General features: G+C 45.6%; 1 protein-coding gene across 1 annotated transcript in view; it reads right to left on the reverse strand.

Annotated features, from left to right (window-relative positions):
- Positions 1 to 25,881, reverse strand: part of MPZ (myelin protein zero) — a 53,470-nt gene that overhangs the window by 12,384 nt on the left and 15,205 nt on the right. The window contains exons 2-5 of the mRNA XM_069604683.1: positions 15,188 to 15,354; positions 12,439 to 12,652; positions 11,865 to 12,000; positions 5,237 to 5,294 (exon numbers count right to left, since the gene is read on the reverse strand). Of these exons, the coding sequence (XP_069460784.1) occupies positions 5,237 to 5,294; positions 11,865 to 12,000; positions 12,439 to 12,652; positions 15,188 to 15,354 (575 nt within the window). The remainder of the gene's footprint in view (positions 1 to 5,236; positions 5,295 to 11,864; positions 12,001 to 12,438; positions 12,653 to 15,187; positions 15,355 to 25,881) is intronic.

A 25,881-nucleotide genomic window follows, 5' to 3' on the forward strand; every position in this document is an offset into this window, starting at 1 on the left:
GGATAAAGCTGATGCACTGTTTGCCTCGCGACTACGTACTCAAAGAGCAGACAGATGGGTGATGGGATTGGAAGGTGATCAGGGGCAAGTGGTACACACCCCGCTGATATAGCAGAGGAATTTACCATGTAGTATGAACGGTTGTATACATCTGAAGATACAGGTTTAGGAGAAACATCCAACTACTTCAGGGGGGTGGAAATAGGGACCCTAACTGACCTGGAGGTCACAACCCTAGAGGGACCTATAACTAGTGAAGAGTTGTCAGCAGCAATCAGGTGGCTCCCCAGTGGGAAGGCCCCTGGGGAGGATGGGTTTACAGTAGGTTTTTACAAACAGATCAAGGAGACCCTAGTAACACATATGACCTGGCTGTATAACACTATTCTTGAGACAGGGATCGCTCCAGCTTCCTTTAGCAACGCATTCATAACAGTGCTTCCCAAGGAAGATAGAGATCTGACACATTGCCCCTCCTATCGCCCCATATCCGTGCTTAACTTAATATTGATGAAAAAATGTTCACACGTATATTGGCAACCCGCCTGGATGCAATAGTCCCACGGTTGGTGCACCCAGACCAAGTGGGGTTTATCGCAGGGAGACATGGTACAGATGCCATCAGGAAAACCCTTGACCTTTTAGAGCATGTATCAGCTGACCCGGGGGAATATGCTCTCCTCAGTCTGGATGCCGAAAAGGCCTTTCACCGGGTAGAGTGGAACTTTCTTTTTGCCGCACTCTGTCCATTGAGGTTTGGAGAGAAGATGATGCAGGCAATAGGCGTCATGTTTGCTGCCCCAAAGGCACAAGTGGGGGTACATGGGAAATTATATCAGGCCATTTCTCTGGGCAGGGGCATGAGACAGGGATTCCCACTGTCCCCCCTCCTCTTTGCCCTTATAATGGAACCATTGAGTATACAGCCGAGACGCGATGACCACCTAACAGGGATTAAAGTAGGTGCAGAAGAGCACAAGCTCAGCCTATATGTGGATGACGTACTCCTTTACCTTTCCAATATCCACATCAGTGGGGACGGCGCTCCAGCTACTGACAGATTATGGATGGGTGGTGGGTTTTAAGGTTAACCTTAATAAGTCTGTCCTGTTCCCACTGGGATGCAGTGGGCGAGAGCCAGGAGAAGATTGCGAGGAACTTGGGTTCCTGTTAGAAAGGACCAGCTTGAAATACCTAGGGGTGCATATCTTGAAAGACCTAAACGACCTTTATGAGACCAATTACCCTCCCCTGCTTGGACGGCTTTTTGAGGACCAAGAGAGGTGGTCTAGCTTTACGCTGTCCTGGATGGGAAGGCTGAACACGGTAAAGATGATGTTCCTGCCCAAACTATTGTACTTTTACCAGGCGCTGCCCATTGTAATGCCTGATGCCCACTTTGCAGAAACCAAATGCAGGCGCGACAGATTCATCTGGCAAGGCCAAAAGCAAAGAGTGCCCCATAAATTGCTGATTCAGCCAAAGGAAAAGGAAGGAGTGGGACTTCCGGACCTCCGCCTATACTTTAGGGCAGTGCAAATATGCGCCTTGGTCCCGCACTTTCGGCAGGGTAAACAAAAGCAATGGGTGCAAATAGAAAACGACCTGCTCCGGAAGGTTACAATAGGAGAATGGCTATGGGGCCCTGAGCAGCAATTCCAAAAACAATGCAACGGCACCGGGTACTGGGCCCGCAATGGGCCTTATGGTGGGATAAGAGAGACATGAAAGGGGTGAGCACATGGTCCTCACTGATGAGCCATATTTGGGCACCCCCAATTAGGGAAAATATCCCAGACCACGCCAGATTTCAGGACTGGTTTTAGGCGGGGTTGGAAAGAGTGGGACAGGTTGTGAAGGCAAGGGGATTTGTAGGCATACAGGAGCTGGAAGAGGGTCTGGGCCTAGGGATGCTCCCATTCTTTAAATAGCATCAGTTTAAGGGAGCTCTCATGTCCCCAGAATGGAAGGAGGTCCTGCAGAGGAAGCCAACGGCAACAGAAAATATACTAGGTACCGAAGGCTCTTTGAAGGGGCTGATCTCAAAGTTGTACTAGGCCCTGCTAGGCACCAGAGAACATGATGTAGAAATGCACAAGATGCGATGGGAAAAGGATATGGGCACTGAAATCAACAGCCAGATATGGTATATGCTATGCAGAAATGCACACAAGACGTCTCTAGGTTGCCAATACAAGTTACATTGACTTAAACTACTATATAGATGGCAATGGGACCCGGTGAGATTATCCAAAATGTATAAGGGCGCAGATTCCAGATGCTGGCGAAGCTGTGGCATAAGGGAGGACTACTGGCACATGTGGTGGGGGTGCGAAAAGGTGCAGGACTACTGGGAAGATATCCTAGCATGGATAAAAAACCTTGATGGGATGAAAGATGTCCTGACCCCTGGCTAATATTGTTTGGGTTAGAAATGCACGAGGGGAAGGGATCCAGGTGACCACACATGATCCACTCCCTGCTCCTCTCAGTACGGGAAGGCCTGGCGGGAGGTTGGAAAAGGACCAAGCTCCCCACAGAGAAGCAGTGGGCTCTGAAGGCTAAGGACATTTATAAAAAGGAGCTGCTAACAGAGCAATTGCATGATCGCACATCGACAGCAGCAATGGAATGGGCCCCCTTCAATGATTAATACAATCCCGTCCATACCACTCTGGAGGAAGACACTGATGTGATAATGCCTAGCAAGAGGTCAGCTGTCTAAGGAATGTAGGGGAACCTAGGCCAGGGACAGTCCCACATCCCAACAGTCGCAGGCACCCCACAAGGCCTTTTGTGAGGAGAAATGTACACAGCTGCAGACCAAGAAGAACTACAGTGCAGACACCTCCAATCACCCATGGGGGGTTCACATTAGGAAGGAGAGGGGGGACTCAGTTCAGGGAGTAGGACAATGGTTTTGTCTGACTTCTTTCTGTTTTCTTGAAGTTCAATTAAGTATTCAAAAAGAAAATGGCAAAGTTGCTGTAATACGCTTAGACATGACAATGTCTCCAAATCGGAATTTATCTGTCCGTGCACTGCCATTTTCTCTGCGTTTGCCAATTATAAGAATATTTTTTTTAAAGTTATTATTTATCCTCTCGGATGCCATAGATAGGCAGCAGGTGGGGATTTTTGTAGAAGCAGAACTGTCAGGAGGGGGATCACACTACCTTACCAAGTCATCTCGGCGACTCATCGCCTTTAAGGAGTGTGGAGAGTTACCATGTTGCTATACTGGCCTATGTACGGGGGATGCTGACCTTGGTGTCATCTTTGGCGGCGACTTTACATTTCGTCAATTCATTGCCTTCACTTCAACGGCTACCAGGCTCAACTTTGGTAACAGAATGAAAATCTGGCCCCTACTTCACTTTCCACTCTGCTGAAACTCTGCTGTCCACCGTAGTCCTCATCAAGCTGGATTACTGCTCCAGCCACTCTATTCTTCCTCCTTTCTTGACAGCGTTCGTATCTTTGCCTCCCTCATTCATAGCCACCATGCTGGTCGGCTCGCCATTCACAAACTCAACCGTTTCCTCTGGTATTCAAATGTATTTGCCCTCCATACTTTTCTGACTATCTTCCACCACTCTCTCTCCTTCACTCTCTTTCATCTACAGGTCTTACCTGCTCCAAAGGCAGTGGTGGCTGGTGAACTGAAAACAGGAGGGACTTAAATATTTTTGGCAAATTTGTACGATGGAATGACCGACTGACGAACTGATCTCCTTAATACTCTTTCTTCTTGTGATTCACAAGAGAGTCCTTGACTGGATTGAATCCTACCTGGCACCATACCAATTCTCTGTCTCCTGGAGCAACAATACCTCTCCTCTCACTCCTCTACTGTACTGCAAAAATGAGAATGCACTGACTTTGCACTGCAAAAATACACTTTGCACGCTTCCATGAATCAGGGTTTGTGTCACTTTTCAGCAGTGCAAAGTCACTTTGAACCAGGCAAATATTCCCTGAATCGGGCCCTAAACGTCTTGTACTCTTGAGGATTTCTGGTACTGTGCTATTCCAAGCGTCGGAGTTCTGCTAAGTGGTTCGCGTACTGTTTCACTAAGGGTCCTGGAATCCCTTCTGGGGAGAGCAGATGCTGTGCTGGTCAAGGTCTAGAAGCCCTGTGTTCAGCTGCCTTGATAGTAAAGGTGTAAGGGAGCTGCACAGATGTTCTGGTGCTGCCCCATTAAAGGTACAGCAGCCCTACCAGGAAGTGGTGGCGTGTATCATCCCTGCTAAAATGTGCAGGTGTTGCACAACGGTTTCACAGTTCTTCTGAGAAGTTCTGGCACTGTCAAAATGAAGGAGTAATAGTGCTGCAGAGAAGTTCTGGGGGCACTGGTGCATTGCCAATACAAATATGACAGCCTTACTGTGAAGTGCTGGTCCATTGAAGATCTGACAGTCCTGCTAAAGAGTGAGGGCACTTGTACGTTACATGTATAACAGACCGGTTGAGAGGGATCATTACGAGTGTGCCCGTCCAGTAAAAATGCCAGAAATAATGCTGGTAATACCAGGTGACAGTGCTGTGCAAGCATAGTGCAGGCCTGTTGAGAGGTGCAGATGTTATCCTGAAAGAATAGCAGCCCTGATGAGAGGTGACAGTGCTCTGCAATTATAGTGCAGATCTGTGGAGAGGTGCAGATGTTATCCTGAAAGGATAGCAGCCCTGGTGGGAAGTGACAGTGCTGTGTAAGCATAGTGCAGATCTATCGAGAGGTGCAGATGTTATCCTGAAAGGATAGCAGCCCTGATGAGAGGTGACAGTGCTCTGCAATTATAGTGCATATCTGTGGAGAGGTGCAGATGTTATCCTGAAAGAATAGCAGCCCTGGTGGAAAGTGACAGTGCTGTTCAAGCATAGTGCAGATCTGTGGAGAGGTGCAGATGTTATCCTGAAAGAATAGCAGCCCTGATGAGAAGTGCTGGTTGCCTATTGGAAGTATCCCCCCCCCCTCTAACTGATATGGCGCTGCTAATGGCACCTGCTTGCCACCTGCATGCACTGTGCTTGTTCTGAGAGCCACCACTTATCATATCCATGTAATTATCGCCTTCACTGCTGAGATTACCAACCAAAGTAAATATACTCTTGAGACATGACATCTTGAAATATTGGACACACAATTCGTCTTCATACTCAACAAACACTGGCGTTTCACTGTACAACACCCAGACCTATTGGCTTTGGCAAAGATGGTTGGATGGTGTGACTTACCTGGCGGCTGCGTTTTGAATCCTTCCCAGATTTATGAAGTTTCCCCCTTTCCAACGCACTAAAGGAAGAAGACAGGCGTGTCACATGTGAGCAGTGCACAGACAGTTCCCGCAGTGTCACACGCAAAGGCTTGAGCGAAGGAGGCCACAGATCCCAAGAGTTGCATGGTATACATCACACAGTGTCTGCTGCAGCCCAGACCCTCCTGAGTGCCACCTGGGAAGTCGCAGGGCCTGGACAGGAATTCCCAGAGATGGCAATCAATACCCCAGGGCTATCGCGGGCTTATGTCAGGGCTGTTCCTTTGTGGCTGTCTCAATGGGGCAATCAAGCCAAAACTTCCAATGTAACATCATGTGATATATCGCAGTCTGACATGGCACAACCTCTGCAATTCTGGCGGCTCCTTGGCACTAGGTCTTACAGGAGAGGGCAAAGGGAAGTGATTGCGAGGAGGAAGGTGAGAAAGCTGAAGGGCAGAACCTGTACTCTGTTTCTTGATGAGTTGGGATGAAGGTTCTTGGCGGAGTTGCACCCAGAAGGGAGACCCTGGTGTAGACAGCTTGTTTGGTTTGCTACTCATGGGTTCTGCCCTGAGAGTGAGGGTGGGTTGAGGGCTGCTGGAAGGCTGCATGGGACAAGCTGGTGAGGGGGCGAGATGCAGAGTATGCTTGGTGTTACTGGGTGCAGGCGAGGAGGGTGCTAGCTCGTGTGCTCCTGCAGTGTGTGGGTGGTCCTCAATGTCTGCAGTGTGAGGTGAACAGTACAATGGTGCACAAGAGGTTGAGAATAACCCAAGCAATCTGCATCGTATCACCCACTTGTATGCAAACCTAACTGCATATGGCAGTGTAGTGGGTCAGAGAGCATACCCCCTGCATCACACCGTCTAGATACTGACCAATCAATATACTGACACCACCATCCCACTGCTATATGACTGCTTTAGAACAATAGTTGGTTGTGATCAGTATGAAGAAAGCTCCAAGAATGTTCATTCTAAGGCATTGGAAGTAGGTATTGGTTTAATTGGACCTATTCTCAAACCTCTACTACATAATGCCAGTCTTTGAACTCATCATAACACTTGACAGAAGTATATTTTATAGGCTCGCGGCCGGCAGGTTCTTCTTTGGCAACGTCTCTAAAGTAAGACCTCCGTACAACACATTACTCAAGCAATTGGATTTTTTTTTCTTATTTCGGTATCTGCCAAGTTGTGCCCCTACACAGTAATGGATGCAGATCATTCACACCACAACTGGTTGCATGCACACATTTTGTGCACTAATGGTCAGGAGTTGTCGAAGGCTTGCTCACAGATCTCTGGCCCCACAGGTCATGGTGCTCACTGGAGGTCCCACAATGCCAGGTTATTGTTAATGCAGTGCCGATATGGTGATAGATAATCGCAAACGATTGCTTCCACTAGTGCCCTTTGCCTCACAACTTCATCATATGTTGTCTCGACTGCCTACCCTGAAACTGCAGAAGACTTATAATAATTGTAATTGTTCTTTTATAACGTGCTTAATACCAGACACCAGTTTCTAAGCACGAGACCGGGATTCAAACCTGTGTTGATATGCGCTGTCTTGCTTCCAAGACAAACGCGTTGCCCCTGAGCTATCCTCCCGGCCCTACGTTGTTTCATCACCTGTCAAAGATTCACACTTGGTAAACCGGATCTGCTACGCCTTCGAGTACAGGTTCCATCGCTTTGTACCTGGTTTGAGTTCTGCTTAGATTCGTCCTCCTTCATCCCACCTACAGCTCTGCCCTCCTTCAGGTGATGGTGAACTTGTCGGACCACCCACCTGGGAAAGACTGGAATCTGCAGGGGAGTCTTAACACTGGAAATAGAGGGGAAAGGGGTATTCTGGAAAGCCTCTCTTACTGATTACACTCTGTCTTCTTTCTACAGTCCTGCTGGTTTCCATGGAGCCGCTGTCCCAGCTATTCTTCACCTCTATGAAATGCCAGATGCGGGCTCAATGGAAGATGCCTGTTTCTCCTGCTTTGCCCCTGACTGTCCCAGCCCACACATGCTTTTCTTGACATGTCATGGCCTTATCATGCGTTGTTAAATCACATAATGCCTTGCTATATGTATTGATTGTCTGTGCCCCTCACTAACCTGCTCACCCTTCTTTCTGCCTTACACTAGGCTTGCCCAGGTCCTCCACTGTATTGCTGCCAACTGGGATCTTGCCACAAGTATCCCAGTGTAATGTTGCTCCTGTGCAGGGGTGGACTGGCCTATAGGGAACTCTGGAGATTTCCCGGTGGGCCTCTACACCCTGGGACTCTTTTGTGTGGTATTTTTAAATGTTCTCATAGGAAAAGCATTGGGTTTGCTGAAAATGTGTCATATGGGGCCACTTTGAACATTATTTCCAGGGCCTCTTTTGGTCCCCAGTAATTATTTCCAGGGCCTCTTTTAGTTCCCAGTCCACCCCTGCTCCTGTGTGTGTTCTGCTGTAATGTTTCCCCCCTGGGTTTTGCTTCCTGATGTCCCGCCACGATCCTTCCCCCTGGTGCTCATTGCACTTAGTGCCATTACTGTGTTTTTGCTTCTTATTGCCCAAGGAAATTCTTGTAACTGGATCTTAGATATCTCACCTTTACCACACATCATTTTGAGCTGTCCCTAGCGACCCCAGGACTATTCTGCCCTCTCTGAGATCTATACTCTGAACCCTCCTTGAAGCTATTCTCATTAACTGTCTAATTGGTTCTACTGCTGCGTCCTACCCATGCCTTGCACTCCTCCCCAGGGTTCTCCCACTCTCATCCAGGACCAATGGCTGCACACTGTCCATTGGCAGAGATACCAGCTCACACCAGGGTGCACCAGGGCATCTCCTCACAAGTACCTTATTCAAAATGCCACAACTATTGAGACCCTGACAAAGGGCCACCCCTACCGAGAAGTCACCATGACCACGCTGGATGGATTCTCTAAATTACAGAAAATACATTTCACTACGCCCCACCCCTTCCAGTAACCTCGTCACCCAAACAAACTATAAACTTCCTTTAACACCACCATCATGCAAGCACTTGACCAAATAGCACCACAAAAACACAAATCTCATAACCACCAACACAAGCCATAGTTCAATGACTTCCTCTCCACAATCAAACAAGGATGTGGATGCCTAGAAAGGGCCACGAAAAACATGCCCCTCCACCAGGAAACCCCTTAAAGACTGCCAATCCAAATACAAACTGGCCATAAGCAATGCCAAAGCCACCCATTATCTCCAAGAGCTTCAATCCGCCCCCGATTGCACACAGAAACCTTTCAACACCGCAATCCCCCTCTCTAAACCACCAACCACCCCTAGCATGCCCACATCCACATCAGTGTGCATCTCCCTCATGGAAAATTCAAATTCAAAGTACACGACCGACAAGCTCTCCCTTTCACAGATCTCCTCCTACCCCTCACTCCCAAACCGTCATGCATATGGGACTCATTCCACCCCCTGGACTAAGACACACTCATCAACCTCACTGCCATAAAAGAAAACCTCACCACTTCCTGGATGACACATGCTCCGCTTAGGCCGCATCAAACTGCATCACTAACCTGGCCCCAAACTGTGTCAACATTATCTACGAATGTCCCCCACATCGAACCATCTACTCCACACTCAAAAAAGGACAACAATCCCCCCCTTGAAGAAACCATCCTTGGACCCTACGGTCCCCGAACACTACCATCCCATTACAATCCTGCCATACCTCACCAGAGGAATGGAACACTTTATTACAAGCCAACTCCAACATTGCATCACTGCAAACAACAAGCTCAACGCATTAAAATCAGGTTTCTGGCCCGAACACAGCATGGACTACCTCCACAACATCACTGACAAAGGACAGCTATCCCTTCTAGTCCTTCTCTGCATCTCTGCAGCTTTCAATATCATTGGCCACACCATCCTCCTAAACATCCTATCCCGAAGTATGAAACCCTCAAGTACTCTTCTCAACTGGTTTACCTCCTTGATCACTGACAGAACACACTTGTCTTCCATGCCACACTATCAATGAAATCCCACCCCAGTCAAATATGAGGTTCCAAAAGGAACCTCCCTATCTTTGCATTGGTTCAACCTAGGTTGAATCTATTGGACAAACGCTAAGCAGCCACAGCAAGCAATTTCACCAGTATGCAGACAACATGCAAACATAATTCAAGATCTCCTCCGCCTCACAACTTCACACCCTCAGAAAGTGTCTGTCTCTCCACCATCATCACTGGGACAGCAATCTACTTCCTAATAATGAACCCATCAAATATTAAATACCTCCTGATCTGCCCCCTCAAACTTAAACCTGGTCTGAGCCCCATGATCAAAGAACTCACTGCAGACTGCTCACACATATCTCTTGCCACATAAGTAACATCCTTAGACTGTGCCATCGGCCCCCACCTATCCTTCACAGAGCAAATAGCTGCCATCACTAAAGCATGCAACTTACAACCACGCCTCCTACACAAGATATAACAGTTCCTTCCCCATTACAACTTCTGTACACCAGTCCAGACACTAGACCTATCGAAACACAATCCTCACTGGACTTCCTAACAACACTCTTGCCCCCTTCAAGCCATACAGAGTGCAGCGGCAAGACTCGTCTGCACTTACCAAAACCCTCACACAGAACCCCATCCCTCTCCGAGCTCCACTGGCTCCCAATACTCCAGAAAATTGCCTATAAAGGCCTCTATTTCACATGCAAGGTCATCCACCTCCCAACTCCATGCTACCTCCACAAACAAACAAACACCCATCATCTACACAAACAGGAGACAACCTTTAGCCAGTGGAAACCCAGATCCTGGGAACACATTCACACCTCCCCTCCCATAATCACTGTCTGCAAAATCCTCAAAACCTACCACCTTCCCCGAACCTAATCCAGTAAGATCCACACTCTGCTCTGATTTATCTGTCCTGTTTGGAAAAATTCACTTCTATTTCACTTTCTCGCTTTGAACGTTGTAAAGTGCTCTGAATTCCTCTTGGCAGGGTCAGCACTGTATAAAAATAAATAAATAGATAAGATAACCCTTAATTTACTCGTGCTCCTTCCCCCCATCTTGTCTCGTGACCCATTGCCCCAGAATCATACCTCTGTCTCTTTTGCAAACTGCATGGATTGCAGCCCTTGCATTTCGTTGCAGAGGATTTCCGGTGCCGGTGTGGGTGCACTCTGGAATATCTCTAAACCTATCATTATCCCTCTCTGAGGTGTAGCTAAAAGAATTGTACGTAATACTCCATGGACGTTCTCCACACTGGACCTCATTATAGGTTTGATGGTATCACGACAGTAAGTCTGCCGAGATATAGACAAACTGAATTATCATTACTGTCACTTGGTCCAGCGGTATTACCGCCAGATTACTCAGGAGTTGCATAACATGTGTGTTCCGCATGTTGCCATTCTGGCTATACTGTGGCATTCTACTGACGCAACAATGAAATGATAACTCCGGTATCGCTTTAATGTATGATGGACTCCAATGTAATCTTTCGCATTTTGCACTGCCCCCCCAGAGATTCTGCAGCCACATTGGATGCTGCCTCCTTTTGAGTTCCTTTCAACATGAGCTGTTTTGCAGACTTCATTATTGCTGCAGCTGTATCCCCTCAACTCACTTGCATCAACCGCTCAACTCACTTACGGCATCCCATCAACTCACTTGCGTCATTTCACTGGAAACAGTTTGCAGTGTGCAGGGTTCGTGCCCCATAAGAAGGCCACAGTAAAATGCTGTGAAATGTCCCCACCTGTGAGTTGTCATAGAGACGCTGTAACAGGTGATCCCTTCCATTCGGGCCCCCTGTTTCAAATCACTGTCAAATTCATCCAGGGTTAACTGCATTTCCCATTGGCAATTGTCTCCTCCTACCTCGTAGACATGTCCTAAGCTAGAGGACCACCCTGCAGACCTCTCAATGGCTTCTAAACTCCCCACCGGTCTTTTGCGTAGAAGGGAGTCAAAGCCCACAGATATCCCTTCATCTAAACCAATCAATTTGCCCTGCATGGCTTGCCGTAGGAGAAACCATGGCAGCGTGGATACCGGAAGTTGGTTGTTTCATGGCATTACTCCCAGGGTATAGCCGGAAGGCGAATAGGTGGAGAGGAAGTGCAGACTTTTCAGTGCCATTCCTGACAATGCCCAGTTGACCCGCTCTACCCTCACATGAAGAGACCAGATGCAGAAGAGAGGTGTACCCCGAAAACACTAGTTTGCAAATCTTTGTAGACAAGACTCTGCCTCATCTGCACATTTGTAAGGAATTTGGAAGAGAGGGGAAAGGAGGAAACCATCGTGTAGAAGGTATTTACTCTGAGAATTTACTGTAACCATGTGTGCATTAGACCTGTGTGGTATCCAGTGATTTTAAGGAAAAATGTTTCCGTGGAGCATTTTTTATCGAAACAAAAACTATTTTTTGTGTGTGTGTATGTGTGTTCTCGATGCAATCATCATTTTTCAAAAGTCAGGCACTATGACATCATGGAGCGCCTGATGATGAGGTAGAAATGCTTCCAATAGGTTTGCCTTCCTGCACACGGCAGGTCCTCAAGGCCGCCTTACCTGAGGTCCCTCCGCAGCCGGGCTTGTCGCTGCAGCCAGCAGTACCGGATGAGATATGCTAAGACCAGCAGAAGGATCACGACTCCGAGCACTCCACCGACGATGATCCCAACCAGAACCCCGGCTCGCATGGGCACTGAGGAAAGAAGCCAGATGGTCACAGATACAGGGGGGGTGCTGGTGCTATGGCCTCATATTTCTAGACTAACCAAGGTGTGTGAGCAAGAATGAACCCTGCACATTGGTATCACAAATGAAGCAGTCATGGGCAGGTGATCACGCTGCATCTCTAATGCCAATAAGTGGCGGGGACATCCATGACTGGAGTACATATCTGCTTTCTGCAGGCCAGAGGCTACTTGCATGTTTGCTTATGGCACAGCAGTTCTGGTTAAACAGGCTTGTTTCTTCTCACCTGGTCTCCTGCCCCCTAGTTATGCTGGACCCTCACCACACTGGAAGCAGTTTCAAGCAATCACAATATTGCTTGTCACATGTTTTGATATTTTTATAACTCGCTATATGGTGGCCTTCTTTCAGGGAAGGGAAAAGACGCCCCCTCGACTCTTCTCACCTTTCTCAAAGACGAGGAGATGGACCGAGGAGGTTGTCCCCACCACGTCGGGTAAGTTCTTCACGTCGCAGGTGAAGGTCCCGTTGTCCGTGTCTACCAGGTTGTGGATCAGGATGGAGCCGTCTTTCTTATGCGGGTTTCCAACAAACTCCAAGCGATCCTTGAATGCGCCGACTTCATCAATATATGACTTCCCTTTCGCATAGTGTACGATCTAGGGAACGGGGGAGGGGTAAGAAGGAGAAAAGTAAATGTACAAAAGCGAACCCTCAGTGAGCCCTTTGTCTTTCTGGGGCCTTTGCCTTGTAGGTTATCCTACACACTAACCTCCATTGGTAGCTACACGTGTTGCCAAAAACACCCTGAAGCAAATCATCAGGCAACATGCAAAACTCTAGTTATGTAACATGGGCTACATGCAACCAACATACAAAACATTGAATGTCGCAATGCAATGTCAAGCAGCTGATAGCAAAAGACGTAGCTAGTTAAGCAATCACTGCAGACATGGGGACAGCCTGCATGTCACAAGTCTGAAGGCTACCAGGGACTACTCGGACTTTTCTCATTCTGAGATCGATAAACTGGGAACCCTTAAAGTGGGTCAAAATAACATCTGGTATTGCAGTGCCCAGAAATGGAAGGAATCCGGCATGAAGCGCTTCATAAAAATGTGATATTAGAAATAACAGCTTTTCAACATTTAACAAGTTGGTTGCATCTTTTAGGCTGGTTTCTTAAAAACTATTTCTGCTCATTGCTTATTACGATGAAGAGGCTTTTAACATTCTGAATGTTTAATGTTGTGTAAAACATGTCAAATTCACTCGCAGAGACACCCATCCATGTTTGCTTTTGATTAATATGCACATAAAAAATATTTTAAAACATCTTCTTTATTGGGTGGGCCCGTCTCCCTCAGTTCTCACCATCCATGTGGTTTACCTTCATTTCTGGACCAAACTTGATTTTTTTTTACATTTCACACAGTGTACTGATGGGATGCCACTTGGCAACGCCTGAAATTCCAAATAATTAAACAATTACGAAATATTCATAAGTACACAACTACCTAACGAGAGGCAATTATTTCACTAGCCGCTCCAAACATTTTTAATTATACCAGTTATTTGGAATGGTTGGTAAAACATTTGAAAAGTAAATGTAAGTTATGTTTTACTAAGCAATGACAACATTTTATTAAACATCAATATATGTTATAACTTTGCAAAACCTTCATAGAGGCTGGTAAAAGGTTATACCAGTAGTTTTTTTCTAAAGTTGTAAAAAAAAGGTATAGAAATGTTTTATATCATTTTTAAATAGTTTGGGATATTTATTTGCCCTAACCAAATTAAAACAACTGAATTCATAACAAGTTACGTATCTTTTTTAATTTATTATAATGAGGAATGCAGGAATTCTCAATATTGAACATTGATTTAAAAGTGATCCAATTTTTGTTATAACTGCTTAAGGAGTGGTAGCTGGTTTTCTTTCCTAGAAAAGAAGCGGAAACTCTTTAATAGGGGTTTCCATTTACTTAAAGTGTTAGACTTCTATGAACTTTTACCTTTGACAAAAACAATGAGCGCAAGTATTTGTTTGCCGATTTCTTTTAATAGTATAGCAAATAAGTAGGGTATTTTTAATTTCATGACGTGGCACAAATGTCATGAAGTTCGCAAAAGCAGATTGCAAAATTTATCTAAAGAGTTTCCTCTGCCATTCTGTAACAAGCCCAGAGCTTACGCAAAGTACGTTTCATGTCAAATAACTGTCAAATAACTGTCCTGTGTCTGTCCCTGTATCATATGATTCAAGAGATCAACAGTAGACAGCACACCTCACTGAACGCCATGGTAATCCTGTTCCTGACTGGATCCCAAGGACAAGAAGACCATGGGCCTCATTACGACCCAGGCGGTAAGGGGTTAACGGCACCGTATAAGGTGGCGGCGCTGTTAACCCCTTACCGCCTAATTACGAGGTCCCTTTGTGGCTCCCTACCTTAACGGCTGGTTTTACCAGCCGTTAAGGACTGGACCCACAAAGGGACCTTGGAGGTAATTACAGTACCGCAATTTGCGGTACCGTAACTACCGCCTTCCCCATTTCCATTGAGCCCTATGGGGGCAAAAATGGGAATGGGGAAGGGCCAATGGTGAATGGGGAATTACCGCGCCGCCAACCTTGGAATGGGGCGGTAATTCCGCCATTCACCATGGCGGAATCGGTATAATACCGGCGCCAACCATGGCGCTACTAGCGCCATGGTTACCGTACGGGTCGTAATGAGGCCCCATGACCTCAGATTGCCCTGAAATGAGTACTGACATTTTCCTAAGAATGCTCTGAAGTAGTTAGACCCGTGAGCAATGATGAAAGGATTCACTAATGTATACACAATGCATTTTAGGAAATTACCCTTTTCTACCATTGCTTCCTTCTGATCTAGTGTTTCTTAATTTCTTTTTGCTAACTGGGTTTGTTCTTCTTGCACAAACCTGGTTACCAACAAATAAAAGACTTTAGGGGCTGGGTGTTAGTTGTGACTATATCTGCAGCAGAAGGACATGGCGGTTGGTAATGGCACCACTAACTCGGACAGCCTGTATGGCCCACCGCAGGCATTAGTGCCTAATTTTAGCCTTAGACGGTAAAGGTTTTCAGAGTAGACTGCTGTGTATGGCAAATCACAAAACTAAAATGTGAGGCAAGAAAACACCAACCAACTTGACTAACTTACAGACTGACTGGCCCTGCTGCCATCAGGCCGGAAGTGCCAGGTCACTGAGATGTCATCTGAGATCCACTCGCTGGACCAGAAAGTGCAAGAGAGGGTTACTTTGGAGCCCACAGTTCCATGGACTTCCCGGGCAGTGTAGACATCGATGGCCAGGGTAGGAGATAGCACTGTAGGAAAAATACAAAAATCATTTTGGCGGGCATAGGCAGGCTACCAATCATAGTAGTCTATCCCACACTTTTAAATATTAGGTTTTTAATATAGTAGGGAAGACATTCAGTGGATACGTTGTATGTGCATTATAGAAGAATTTGACATTCAATAAACAGATAGAAGATATTACCATAGGTGTATTCTAAATTCAGTGGTTAGTGGTGACAATATCTACAGCAGCAGTACATGGCATAAATAATTCTTACATAATGATATGCACAGATGACTATCCTATCACACGGATTAAATGCAATGGTTTATTTCGCATTCATCGTAGCACAATATGAAATTTTGTGAGTAAATAGTTGTTTTATAATATTACAGTATGCTATCATACTTGAATATTAAAATGAATGGTTTGTTAGATAGTTATAGTATGACATGTCATTCAATAACTAAAGAGAATGATTGTCCTACTCATTTCAGTTGAATGGCGAGTTTGGTATTTAATGTAGAAAATTATTTCATTCAATGACTTATTGAACCTTTATTACAGTATATTATTCAATCCAGTAGATTTTTTTATATTTCATTCTAAAAGAATATTAAAACAAACTGCCAACTAAATAGTTATCACAATGCCATATTAATTAGCAGGTACATAGTTTTCATGGTAAAATATTACATTACATTAATTTTGTAATTGGACATTTATCATGGAACAGTATTAGAATCAGTGTAGGTGTTAATTTAGATTCGATATTTATCATAGTAGCATGTTAAAGGCAATGGGCCTCATTCCGACCCTGGCGTTAACCAAGGCGCTATTAGCGCCTTGGTTGACGCCGTTATCTCTCCGCCATGGTGAATGGCGGAATTACCGCCCCATTCCAAGGTTGGCGGGGCGGTAATTCCCCATTCACCATGGGCCCTTCCCCATTCCCATTTTTGCCCCATAGGGCTCAATGGGAATGGGGAAGGTGCTAATTACGGTGCCGTAATTAGCTCCAAGGTCCCTTTGCGGGTTGGTTTTTTAACGCCTGCAAAAAGCAGGTGTTAAGTTCCAACCCGCAAAGGGAACTCGGAATAGGGCGGTAAGGGTTTAACGGCACCGGTCTCGTTACCAGTGACCGTTAACCCTTACCGCCCGACTCGGAATGAGGCCCAATATCTTTATCAGAGACAAAAAGTAATTGTTGTTGAAACCAAGTATTACCAAAGATCAAGAGTCCAATGTGATCATGACAGCACTGCAATGTAAATCCCGATTGTTGGAGTCCTCAAGACTCCAAGGGGATTTTTGGTCGATTCAACCCGAGTGGTAATTTCTCTCGGTAAATCTGCTGGTTTTTGGTGGAAACATGTAGTACGGTGGTGAGATGCTAAAGTGGCGGGAATAGAATTACCACAATCTTTTACGCACCACCATACTCGTAATGAGACCCACATTGCAGGTTGCTGGGATGAAGTAAAGAAACGGAGGAAAACGTAATTATTTCTCTTCCAAGATAGAGCCTAGTGGTTTCCGTAGACTAACAAAAGAATTTGCTGGAGGAGCTATTCTTCTTTACTTCCAGTCACTGCTGGATCTTTAAGAAACCTCATGCTTGCGGGAAATGGTGGGGCTTTCCCAATGACACACCCTATGTTATTTGGGCAATGGTCTCAGTACTCTTTCCCAGAGTCAAGAGGGAGGGCAGGGTGAACTGCCCAGGCAGCCAGAGCAGACACAGTGGCTCCATGTTCACAAGTACCTGAGCTATGAGTCAGTTTCTCAGTTATCACAGTCCTGACTCAGTAGATGCCTGAGGGTACCACGACAACCCTTCTACCCTTAGTTTCACAAAGACTTTGAAGAAGCCTCTGTGCTTCTCCCATATGCATTCTTCAATCCCCTGGCCTTAAGGCAGCCAGGCTTGCTCAAATCACACCTACCTCTCAAGTAGAGGCGGGATATGTCATCAAGAAACACAGCTGAAACGTATTGGTTGGGGAGTTGAAAATGCTACATACATCTACAGTTTTAATTACAACATACATCCTCAGAAGTAAACGATTGCCATGATTCATTCCTGGCTTGAAAAGTTAATTAAGTTGACCAAAGTAAAATAAAAGAATAAACCAACATTTCCTTAGTCAGGGTACATTTTAAGAAGTATGAGTTGCCTGGTCTGTCTCTCCCTTTGTCTGGGCGCATTGTTGCTATGGTAACCTCCAGTCCTTTATGGGACATAGAGAACATTGATTAAGGTGTCCGTAAAGTTAGGAACATGGAGGGCACTGCGGTTGGAAACTACTTTACATCTTACATGCCAGAATTAAACTATAATCAGAACAGTAAACCGTTTACTTGCGTAAAATCAGAAAAAACAGTGAATGAAGCAGATGACGGCAGAGCACCAACCCCTTCGGCCCCCCCAGCCTTGCCCCTGTATTGATTAGAAAGAACTCCAAAGATAATGTGAAGTGGCACCAATAAAACCAACGAGGTTTTGGCTGTTTTGAATATTAAGAATGGCCAAAGAGCTTTATATCTGTCGCATATGTCTGTGAGAGTTGTATGACTGAATCACTAAACACCTAAAGCATGCTGGGTTTGGTACGCATTTCCTTTTTTTAAAATAAATGTAATGTACAAAAGTCACCCAAAAAATAAAGCTTTTGCAAATATCAAGAATATACACAAGTTCGGCTATCAAAGACTTTATCTGTCAGAGTGGAATTACTCCCAGTGTTGTGGATCAACCAGACAAAATTGGTGTTATATTTAATGAATGACAACCAGTAAATTAAAAATAAAGTGCAATAAAATGCTGCCCTAGGCCTTGTTGTAAATATGTCTATAGCTCTTTTTGCCCCTTGTGGAGATCTCATTGGAGAATACTTAAGCAACACCTGCAGTATTTCCAAGATGATGGACCAGCCTTGTATAGGCTCAGTCTGGCCTATGTGGGAGACCCACCCAGGCCAATCAAACAAATGCACACAGAGTTTAAATGAGTGAATGTCCAATCCCGCACTAGTCAGAGGAATCTATTTGGGGTTGTTTTACCGCAACTGAAAAGTTCGCGACGGAAATAACTGCATGAGAAATGTGCGAAATACAAAATTGTTTGTTCATTTCCCATTCGGTCATCCACTGTAAAACAACCTCAAATCTATAGAAACCCTAATCCTCTGCCACCCCCAACCCCTGCCCCAGACCACACCCCCACCCCCATCCCCACCCCCCTACTTTCCTTTCCTTCCGACGCGCGGTGTCCCTGCAACGCTAGTTCCCTTTCACTTCTGTGATCGGGAACCAGTGCGGCAGGGTCATCTTCTTTTTTTTTCTTTTGTTCGGGTCAATTGCGGGGCATAGTATAGTGAGCGGGGGATGCGGGGGACACCCCAGCAGCCCCTGCAGCCTTTTTTTATTTTTTCTTTGGGTCAGCTGCAGGGATGTCTCCCGCAACTCCGCTCACTATACTAGATAGTATAGTGAGCGGGGTGTTGCGGGGAACACCCCTGCAGCCCCCAAAGCCTTTTTTTCAGTCGGATCAGCTGCAGGGATGTGCCCCGCAACACCCCACTCACTATACTATATAGTGGAGATCTCATTGGAGATCACTATACTATATAGTATAGTGAGCGGGGTGTTGCGGGGGACACCCCTGCAGCCTTTTATTTTTTTAACCAAATGACCTACACCACCAAATAGATACTGACTAAAATGTCCTACGAACATTTAGTCAGTAGGACATTTAGTAGTATCTATTTTAGGTAATTTGGTGGTGTAGGTCATTTGGATTCAGTCATTCTGACCGAATCTGTGGAACCAACCACACATTTTCAGATGTTCGTGGGGAGCCTCAGCCTAGCCAAATGGGAAGGCACAGGAGCTTGCCCATAAAAGCAAGCAGAAAGAGTAATGCGTGTTGGTGTTTGATGCACGTGTGGAGGAAGCTAGAGGAAGGGGTGACTGGAGAAAGAGATGAGGTTGGAGGTGGCAGGAAGAGCAAAGGAGGTGATGGAGAGAGTCAGACCTAAGGAAGAGGAGAGGATGAGAATAGGTAGTGAAGAAAAGAGCATATGAGGTGGAGGTGACGAGAAGTGGTCAGGAGGAAGTGGTGAAGAGGGGAGCTAAGGAAGTGATGAAGAAAGGAGAAAGGGGGACTGGGAAAAAGGAGGAGTGAAGAAGGATGCAGAAGGACTAAGACTTCCAGAGGAGTTGTTGAAAAGAGGAGGAGAAACATGGGAAAGACTCAACGAGGGGCATAAGGTGCCCACAGTGAGGTGTGCCAGTGAGGAGGGAAAAGGTACACGCATGTTGTGGGGTACCAAGGAGGACAAGCAGGAGTTTTGATGGGCAGAGGGGAAGGGAGAAGACTTGGAAGAAGGCCCCTTAGTAACAAGCCAGTATCAGGGTGGTGAGGTGGATAGTAAAAGAAGGCTGGGGGGCCCATACGTCCTGGATCCTTGGGTTTAAGGGATGTTCAGAGGCAAGCAAGAATCCTCAAGTGCTCGGGATGCAGCCTTCATTCAGTGTAGATTCTGCCATTTAGCAGCTGACAACCAAAGGCTGACATATTTTCTGTTGGCAAGCTTGGGGCCAATGTGGCGACACTGACTAAGGTCCTCGTGAACCTCTTGCATTGATGACAACTCAGCCAGAGTCAATGACCCAGAGGAACGCCACCTTGCCCAGGACCCTACAACCCTGAATTTAAAGTGATCCGTGACTCTGAAACTACTTGCTTCAACGATAGACTTTGGCTGGCACCACAGAGAGACCCAGGGGGGGCTTTTAAAAGACATTTTTGTTTTTTGGTTAGCCTAAGGTATTCTGAGACTTTGAATGACCTGTCATCCTGGTGCTACTGCTTTGGAAAATGTTATGTTTTAAGTAGTTTGGAACTCATCTAAGAAGAGACTGAGACTGAGAGGTGGGAGGAGGTTTACGTGGGGAGGGAGAGACGCTAGCCACATAGAGAAGATGAATAAATAAATAAATAGATAGATACATAAATAAATAAATAAATAAGTCTCACTTTATCCTACCTGATCCGTTGAAACCATTGTCTGAAAAAGCATGAATAAAACATTATTCTTAAACCTCAAGCTGGTCCGGTTTTATTCCTCTGCAAATGCATACAGGAGACTCCCTGAAAGTAGCTTTTGATTGTTGTGAAGGCTGTCACCTGCACAAGCTTATGCAGCCAACAATGTCTTGCATGTAGGCATGAACAATGTGCTGGTGACCTTTAGACTCGTGTCAGCCTTTGCTGTCAAGTGGAAATATGGCCCAGAAACCTTTAAGAACCACACAGCCTTTGAGCACGAAACAACAGTGGCATTTTTCATAAGAATGTGTTGAGGCGCTCTGTGCCTTTCCCTCGCTCCCACTCCAAATAGCAGACAGCCCTCCGTGGGAGGCTCTCGTGCCATAATGACAGACTAAGCTTTACTGGAGGAATCCACATGACTTGGACCACTTTCAAAATATTACTCGCCCATGGGGCTGTGAATGCCATCTTTATGCCCTGGTCGGACAGTGGCACTGAACTGCTCCTTTGTTCCTCCCACTGGGTGACATTCCAAATAGTCAATCCCTGGGATCTTGGGGCGTGGTTGGCATTGCTCATCCACAGGCTGGCAGCTTCATCTTTTCGGAGCTGAGCATCTCTCGAATGTCGAAAGTGGAGAACATTCAGACACGGTGGACCATATTTAGAGTATGGCAGAAACGGTAAGAGTGGTGGTATTTCTGATTACTGTCGGGTTTACCACTCCCCCCAGAATATGGTTTTCATGAACCCATATCTAAAAAATGCCTATTCCTACATGGGTGAAAATCCTCCATTAAGAGCAGCGGTAACAGTCCAGGCATAATTACCACATGTGGTATTTCTGCCTACCCCAACTCACTCCTATCCATAATGGGGAACAACGGGAATGCACAATGAGGTGGATTTAGCGCATTTTATACCCATGGTAAAGGTATTAGAGTTTGGCGGTATTAGAACTTCTAATACCGCCAAACTCTTGATGGGGCCCTTTAACTCAAATCATTTTTTTATTTGAAATGAAGATAGTTACAGGGTGGGATCGACAAATCGAAACCTGGAGAACTGAGGAACAGCAAAGACTCCTGGCTCAATTTCTTGGAGTGTACTGATGGTGGAGCAGAAACGTTGCTCTCTGGTACTGCAATACATACACCAAGCACACACGAATGGCCTGCTTTGTAAAATGTTTTCAATGGGACTTTCTCATGTTAAAACGTGTTGATGAATCAGGCCCTAAGAGCTGAGTGCAGTGGATTTGGTTACTGGACAGTCAAGCTCCTGGGAGTCGGCCACTGAACCTGTGGTGAGGAGAGGAAGGGGCCACATGCACCAAACACAGGCATTGCACAGGTGTGCTGCAGTTTGCTGAAGTAAATTACTCTGTTGTGATTTACTTGAATTGCATTACTTTGTGGTGAAGTAAATATGTAAGTATGTGTTTTGAGGGTTAGGGGGCAGAGCAGGGGTGTGGGGTTTGGAGGTGGCGTTAGTAGTGGCAGTGTAGGTGAGCCTGGGGGCCCCACCCATTTGAAAAAATGAAACACAATGAAGAATTTTTGTCAAAGAAAATTACATGGATTAATTTCCTTCAAAAAACCACATAGCACCATTGCACCATAACACTGTAGGGTTTCAAGCCACAAACCAGAAAGGCGATGTGGGCTCACATCTGAAACAGTGGCGTCTTTTCTAACGGAGATTGGAACCTCTTTCTAAATAACAATTGTAAAAAATGTGATTCCAATCTGTTTTCTCTTTTTTTGGTTTTTTTAAGTGGTGTAAAAGTGAGGGCAGAGGGAAGACACGTTACTTCTTTTCAGTTTTACATCACATTTAAAGAAAGAAAAATGAATGACTGTATGATTTCAGTTTTTTTTTTTAAAGTCCAAGAAACGTAAATGCGTTTCTCTGCTCACCTTATAGAGACTCGGTCTCTGTAGCGACTCGGCCTCGCGAGATGCGGCTCGCCCGTACTCTTGCAAGACTCCTGGCCGAACGCGAGGAGGCGTAGCGCACCACTACGGCAGTCGAAGCGCGGGCAGAGCATCGAGTGGATGCTTCCCGGTGCTCCTCTTTACTTGAAGGCCTGAAGAACCTTTATCCCTGCATTGAGTGATATTAATCACAGACCTGAGTGGACATAGCGGTGAAGGAACGGTTGCCTGTATATTGTTGAGTCTGCAACGAGCCATTAAAAGAGGTTCCTCTCCATACCCAGCAGTGTGGTGCTTTAATTTACAACAGAAATGGTGATTGAGGGAGTAGATAGGGCCCCACAGCAAGCACGATGAAAGGTGAGCCGCCACCCCCAGCGTTCCTGCAAGATCCAGATAGGCCTGTGATACCATGGCCTCAGTGGGAAACGCCACTGTTCGTTACATACGTGGTCCCAGTGGGAGGTGCGGATTATGCCCCTGAAAGAAAGAGGGCCATTCTACTCAATGCATTGAGGATGGAAGGACAAAGAATGTTTGCCAGTTTGAAGCCTGAAGTGATTGAAGATGATACCGATAACGTGTACAAGGAGACAATAACGTGAATAGTCAAGAGATTCTCTAGCAAAGAGAACACTGTGCTACATAGGATCAGGTTCTACGGCCGAAAGCAGGAGCCCACTGAATTAGTAAAGGATTATGTGACGAAAATGTGGACATTTGCTGCGCTATGCAGTTTTGGAGACAATGCAGAGAACATGATTCCCGACATACTCAAAGATGCACACCAATAACAGGAAAGTCCAATGCAAGTTTATCCTTGAAAAGGAATTGCAGCTGGACAATGGCGTCCAGAGAGGTGGAGGAAACAATGTGCAGGTGCAAGGAATGGGCCGGAAACCAACCAGCCATAGAAATTCATGCCATGAAGTACAGCGGTACAAGGGAGAAACCACAATTCAAAGTAAGAGATGATAAATGTGGGGAAAATGAACCCCTGAAATGCCACAGGTGTGAACTGGACAGTCCAGCCCTTTTGATGAGTAGCAATTACCTTCGAGATGGATGGGGATGCAGACCTTACTCATACATCAATAATGGAGCCGACTCAGGAAGTTGGCAAAAGGAAGACTGTTTTAATATCAATTATCTAAAACTGGGAGCATAACGAACATCAACGCAATCGCTCGATCTTCAAACTCAAAGAACTTTAAGAAAAAACAGAACTTTTATAAGCAAAATGTGTCATCAATGACATCTAAACCACATGTGTACTAACGTCATCCAACGGGGCAAACTAAAAAAACCTATAAGCATGGGCTATTGGTTCTGGGTGAACATCTAAGTATATGATATATACTAGTCTAAAAAAGTGCAACTATGTGATTGGTTACAGATCCGGAGGGGCAACTAAGTCCACCCCTAAAAAATGACCACTATTAACGTCACTAAATACACGACATCCCATTGGTTTACATAACTATAGGACCCCTAAATACGCAGGTCCTCTGCAATTGGTTGGCATGCCACCCTCTCTCAGTATTTTTCCACCTATGTTAGCAGCAAACAGGCAGGCTATGCAGGTGCTGGTGAGGTCGCCTTAACTTTAGCTTCTCACCAATTAGCATATCAATCCATCATCACCTCAGTGGTCTATGTTCAATTAGGCCCTTGAAATTTGTACTTGAGAGTGTTCTTAGATTTGGGAAAATTAGGGAGTGAGAAGCACAGTCTGCCTCCATGCATAAGTGTGACCATCTCGTTCATACAACTTCATGCTTCCATGTGACTAGAGACCATGAAATCGAGCCTTTTCGTGCATTTAATATTATTTTCTACTAGACCTTTGATGTCTTCCTTGTTATGTTCATGCCTTTTGAACAGGAGTTATGTTCTTTCACACGATTTTGTATCCAAAGTCAGTTCACTCCAGTTTTGATAAGACCTTGGCTTCTTGGCTCGCTCAGCCTCACCTTTCGCTGAAACTCACTTGTAATTCAATTTGCTTTTTACTGCGACACACTGAAATGATGCCTTTTTGCTACTGTCCAACATGCTATAACACGTTAGTGGAAACATCTTTAGTTCTCTCATTCCTATATATGTATACGTTGGCGCTTGCCGCATTCTATTTACTATAAGCTTAGAGCTAGCTTCACGATTACTTTGCTGCTTGCATTTCTTCTGCATCTGTACACGTGTAAAATCACTTGATATCCTCATCCGTTTCTGTGGTATAAGCCTCTTCACCTTGAGCCCAAGATGTCACTTATCCTTATTACTTTCTTGATGCCTTATAGAATATCCTCATTCTCTGATCACTGTATCTTTTTTATTTACGTCATATTCAGCTCCATGCAACATATACCTGCAATGGTAAATTACGTTACCATTCATCCTTGCCGCTTATTGACTCTGCTTCTTCAGGGATTTCATTCAAATGGCCATCATATTTCTTTGTATGCAAATATGGTTTCCTCAATGGGTACCTTGGCTCCCAGATTCTCTTAGGTACTGACACTTTCACTGGCACTGGACTGAGTCCATACTCTGCTCTTTGTCGATTAAACTGCTCCGTGTACGTCACATACTCTGGCTTCCAATCTATAGGTAATATGGGCGGCACGGTTGAGGTGGGAGTACTTGGCTCCTCCACTACAGGTGCACTGGTACCCATCATCTGGCCAATGACAGAGACTGTCCTGCCAGGAACAAAGAATGTTCGAGTTGCAGGATATTTGGACACATCGCAGTCTCTTGTAAATGGTGTGGCACGTAAGTGACATTGGTTGGTGCGGATGCAGAAGCAAGAGGTTATGAGTCATCCAAAGATGAAGGTAGACCTGCCATCATAATGGTTAACAGATCCACATCCAGAAGGGAATAGCCACACTGTGTCATTAAGGTGGATGGAAATGAGACTAGAGTGATGGCTGACTCAGGTTCAGATTTAACAATATTACCCATTCGCACCTACAAAGACCTGGTGGGCCGGAACAGGGTGGAAGTGTTGAGTACAAAACACAAGCCCACTGTTTTCTGAGGCACCTCAGTGTGCTTTGTGGGGTACATTAATGGTACCATCCAATTTAAAGGCAGGATAACAAAGAGCACAGCATATTTTTGAGAAGAAGGCCTGGCAGTATAAGGCTGGGATGACCAGGTGAAACTAAACATTAAACTTGATCCCAGCAAAGTGAATACATGAGGAGCGTCACTGTCAAGAGAAGAATTCCCCAGATTGGTCTCAGACAAACCTGGTAGAATTAAGAACTATGTGCACACGATCATGCTGAAACACAACACAATACCTGCCAAGCACAAAGTAAGACCAGTACCAGCAATGGCACGAGGCGTGTTGCAAGTGCAACTTGAGTAGATGTTTAAGGAGGGCACAATTAAGACAGTGGAGATGTCTGAGTGGCTGTGCCTGGTAGTGCTGATAAAGAAATAACGCTCAAATGACTTGAGGATGTGCATAGATTTTCGCAGTTTGAGATTAGAAGTAATTATGGACAATTACCCTCTCCCCAGTTGGTCCTTATGATGAAGGAGGCAG

Source organism: Ambystoma mexicanum, chromosome 1p, assembly GCF_040938575.1.
Source record: "Ambystoma mexicanum isolate Mex_15411 chromosome 1p, UKY_AmexF1_1, whole genome shotgun sequence".
NCBI classification, from domain to species: domain Eukaryota; kingdom Metazoa; phylum Chordata; class Amphibia; order Caudata; family Ambystomatidae; genus Ambystoma; species Ambystoma mexicanum.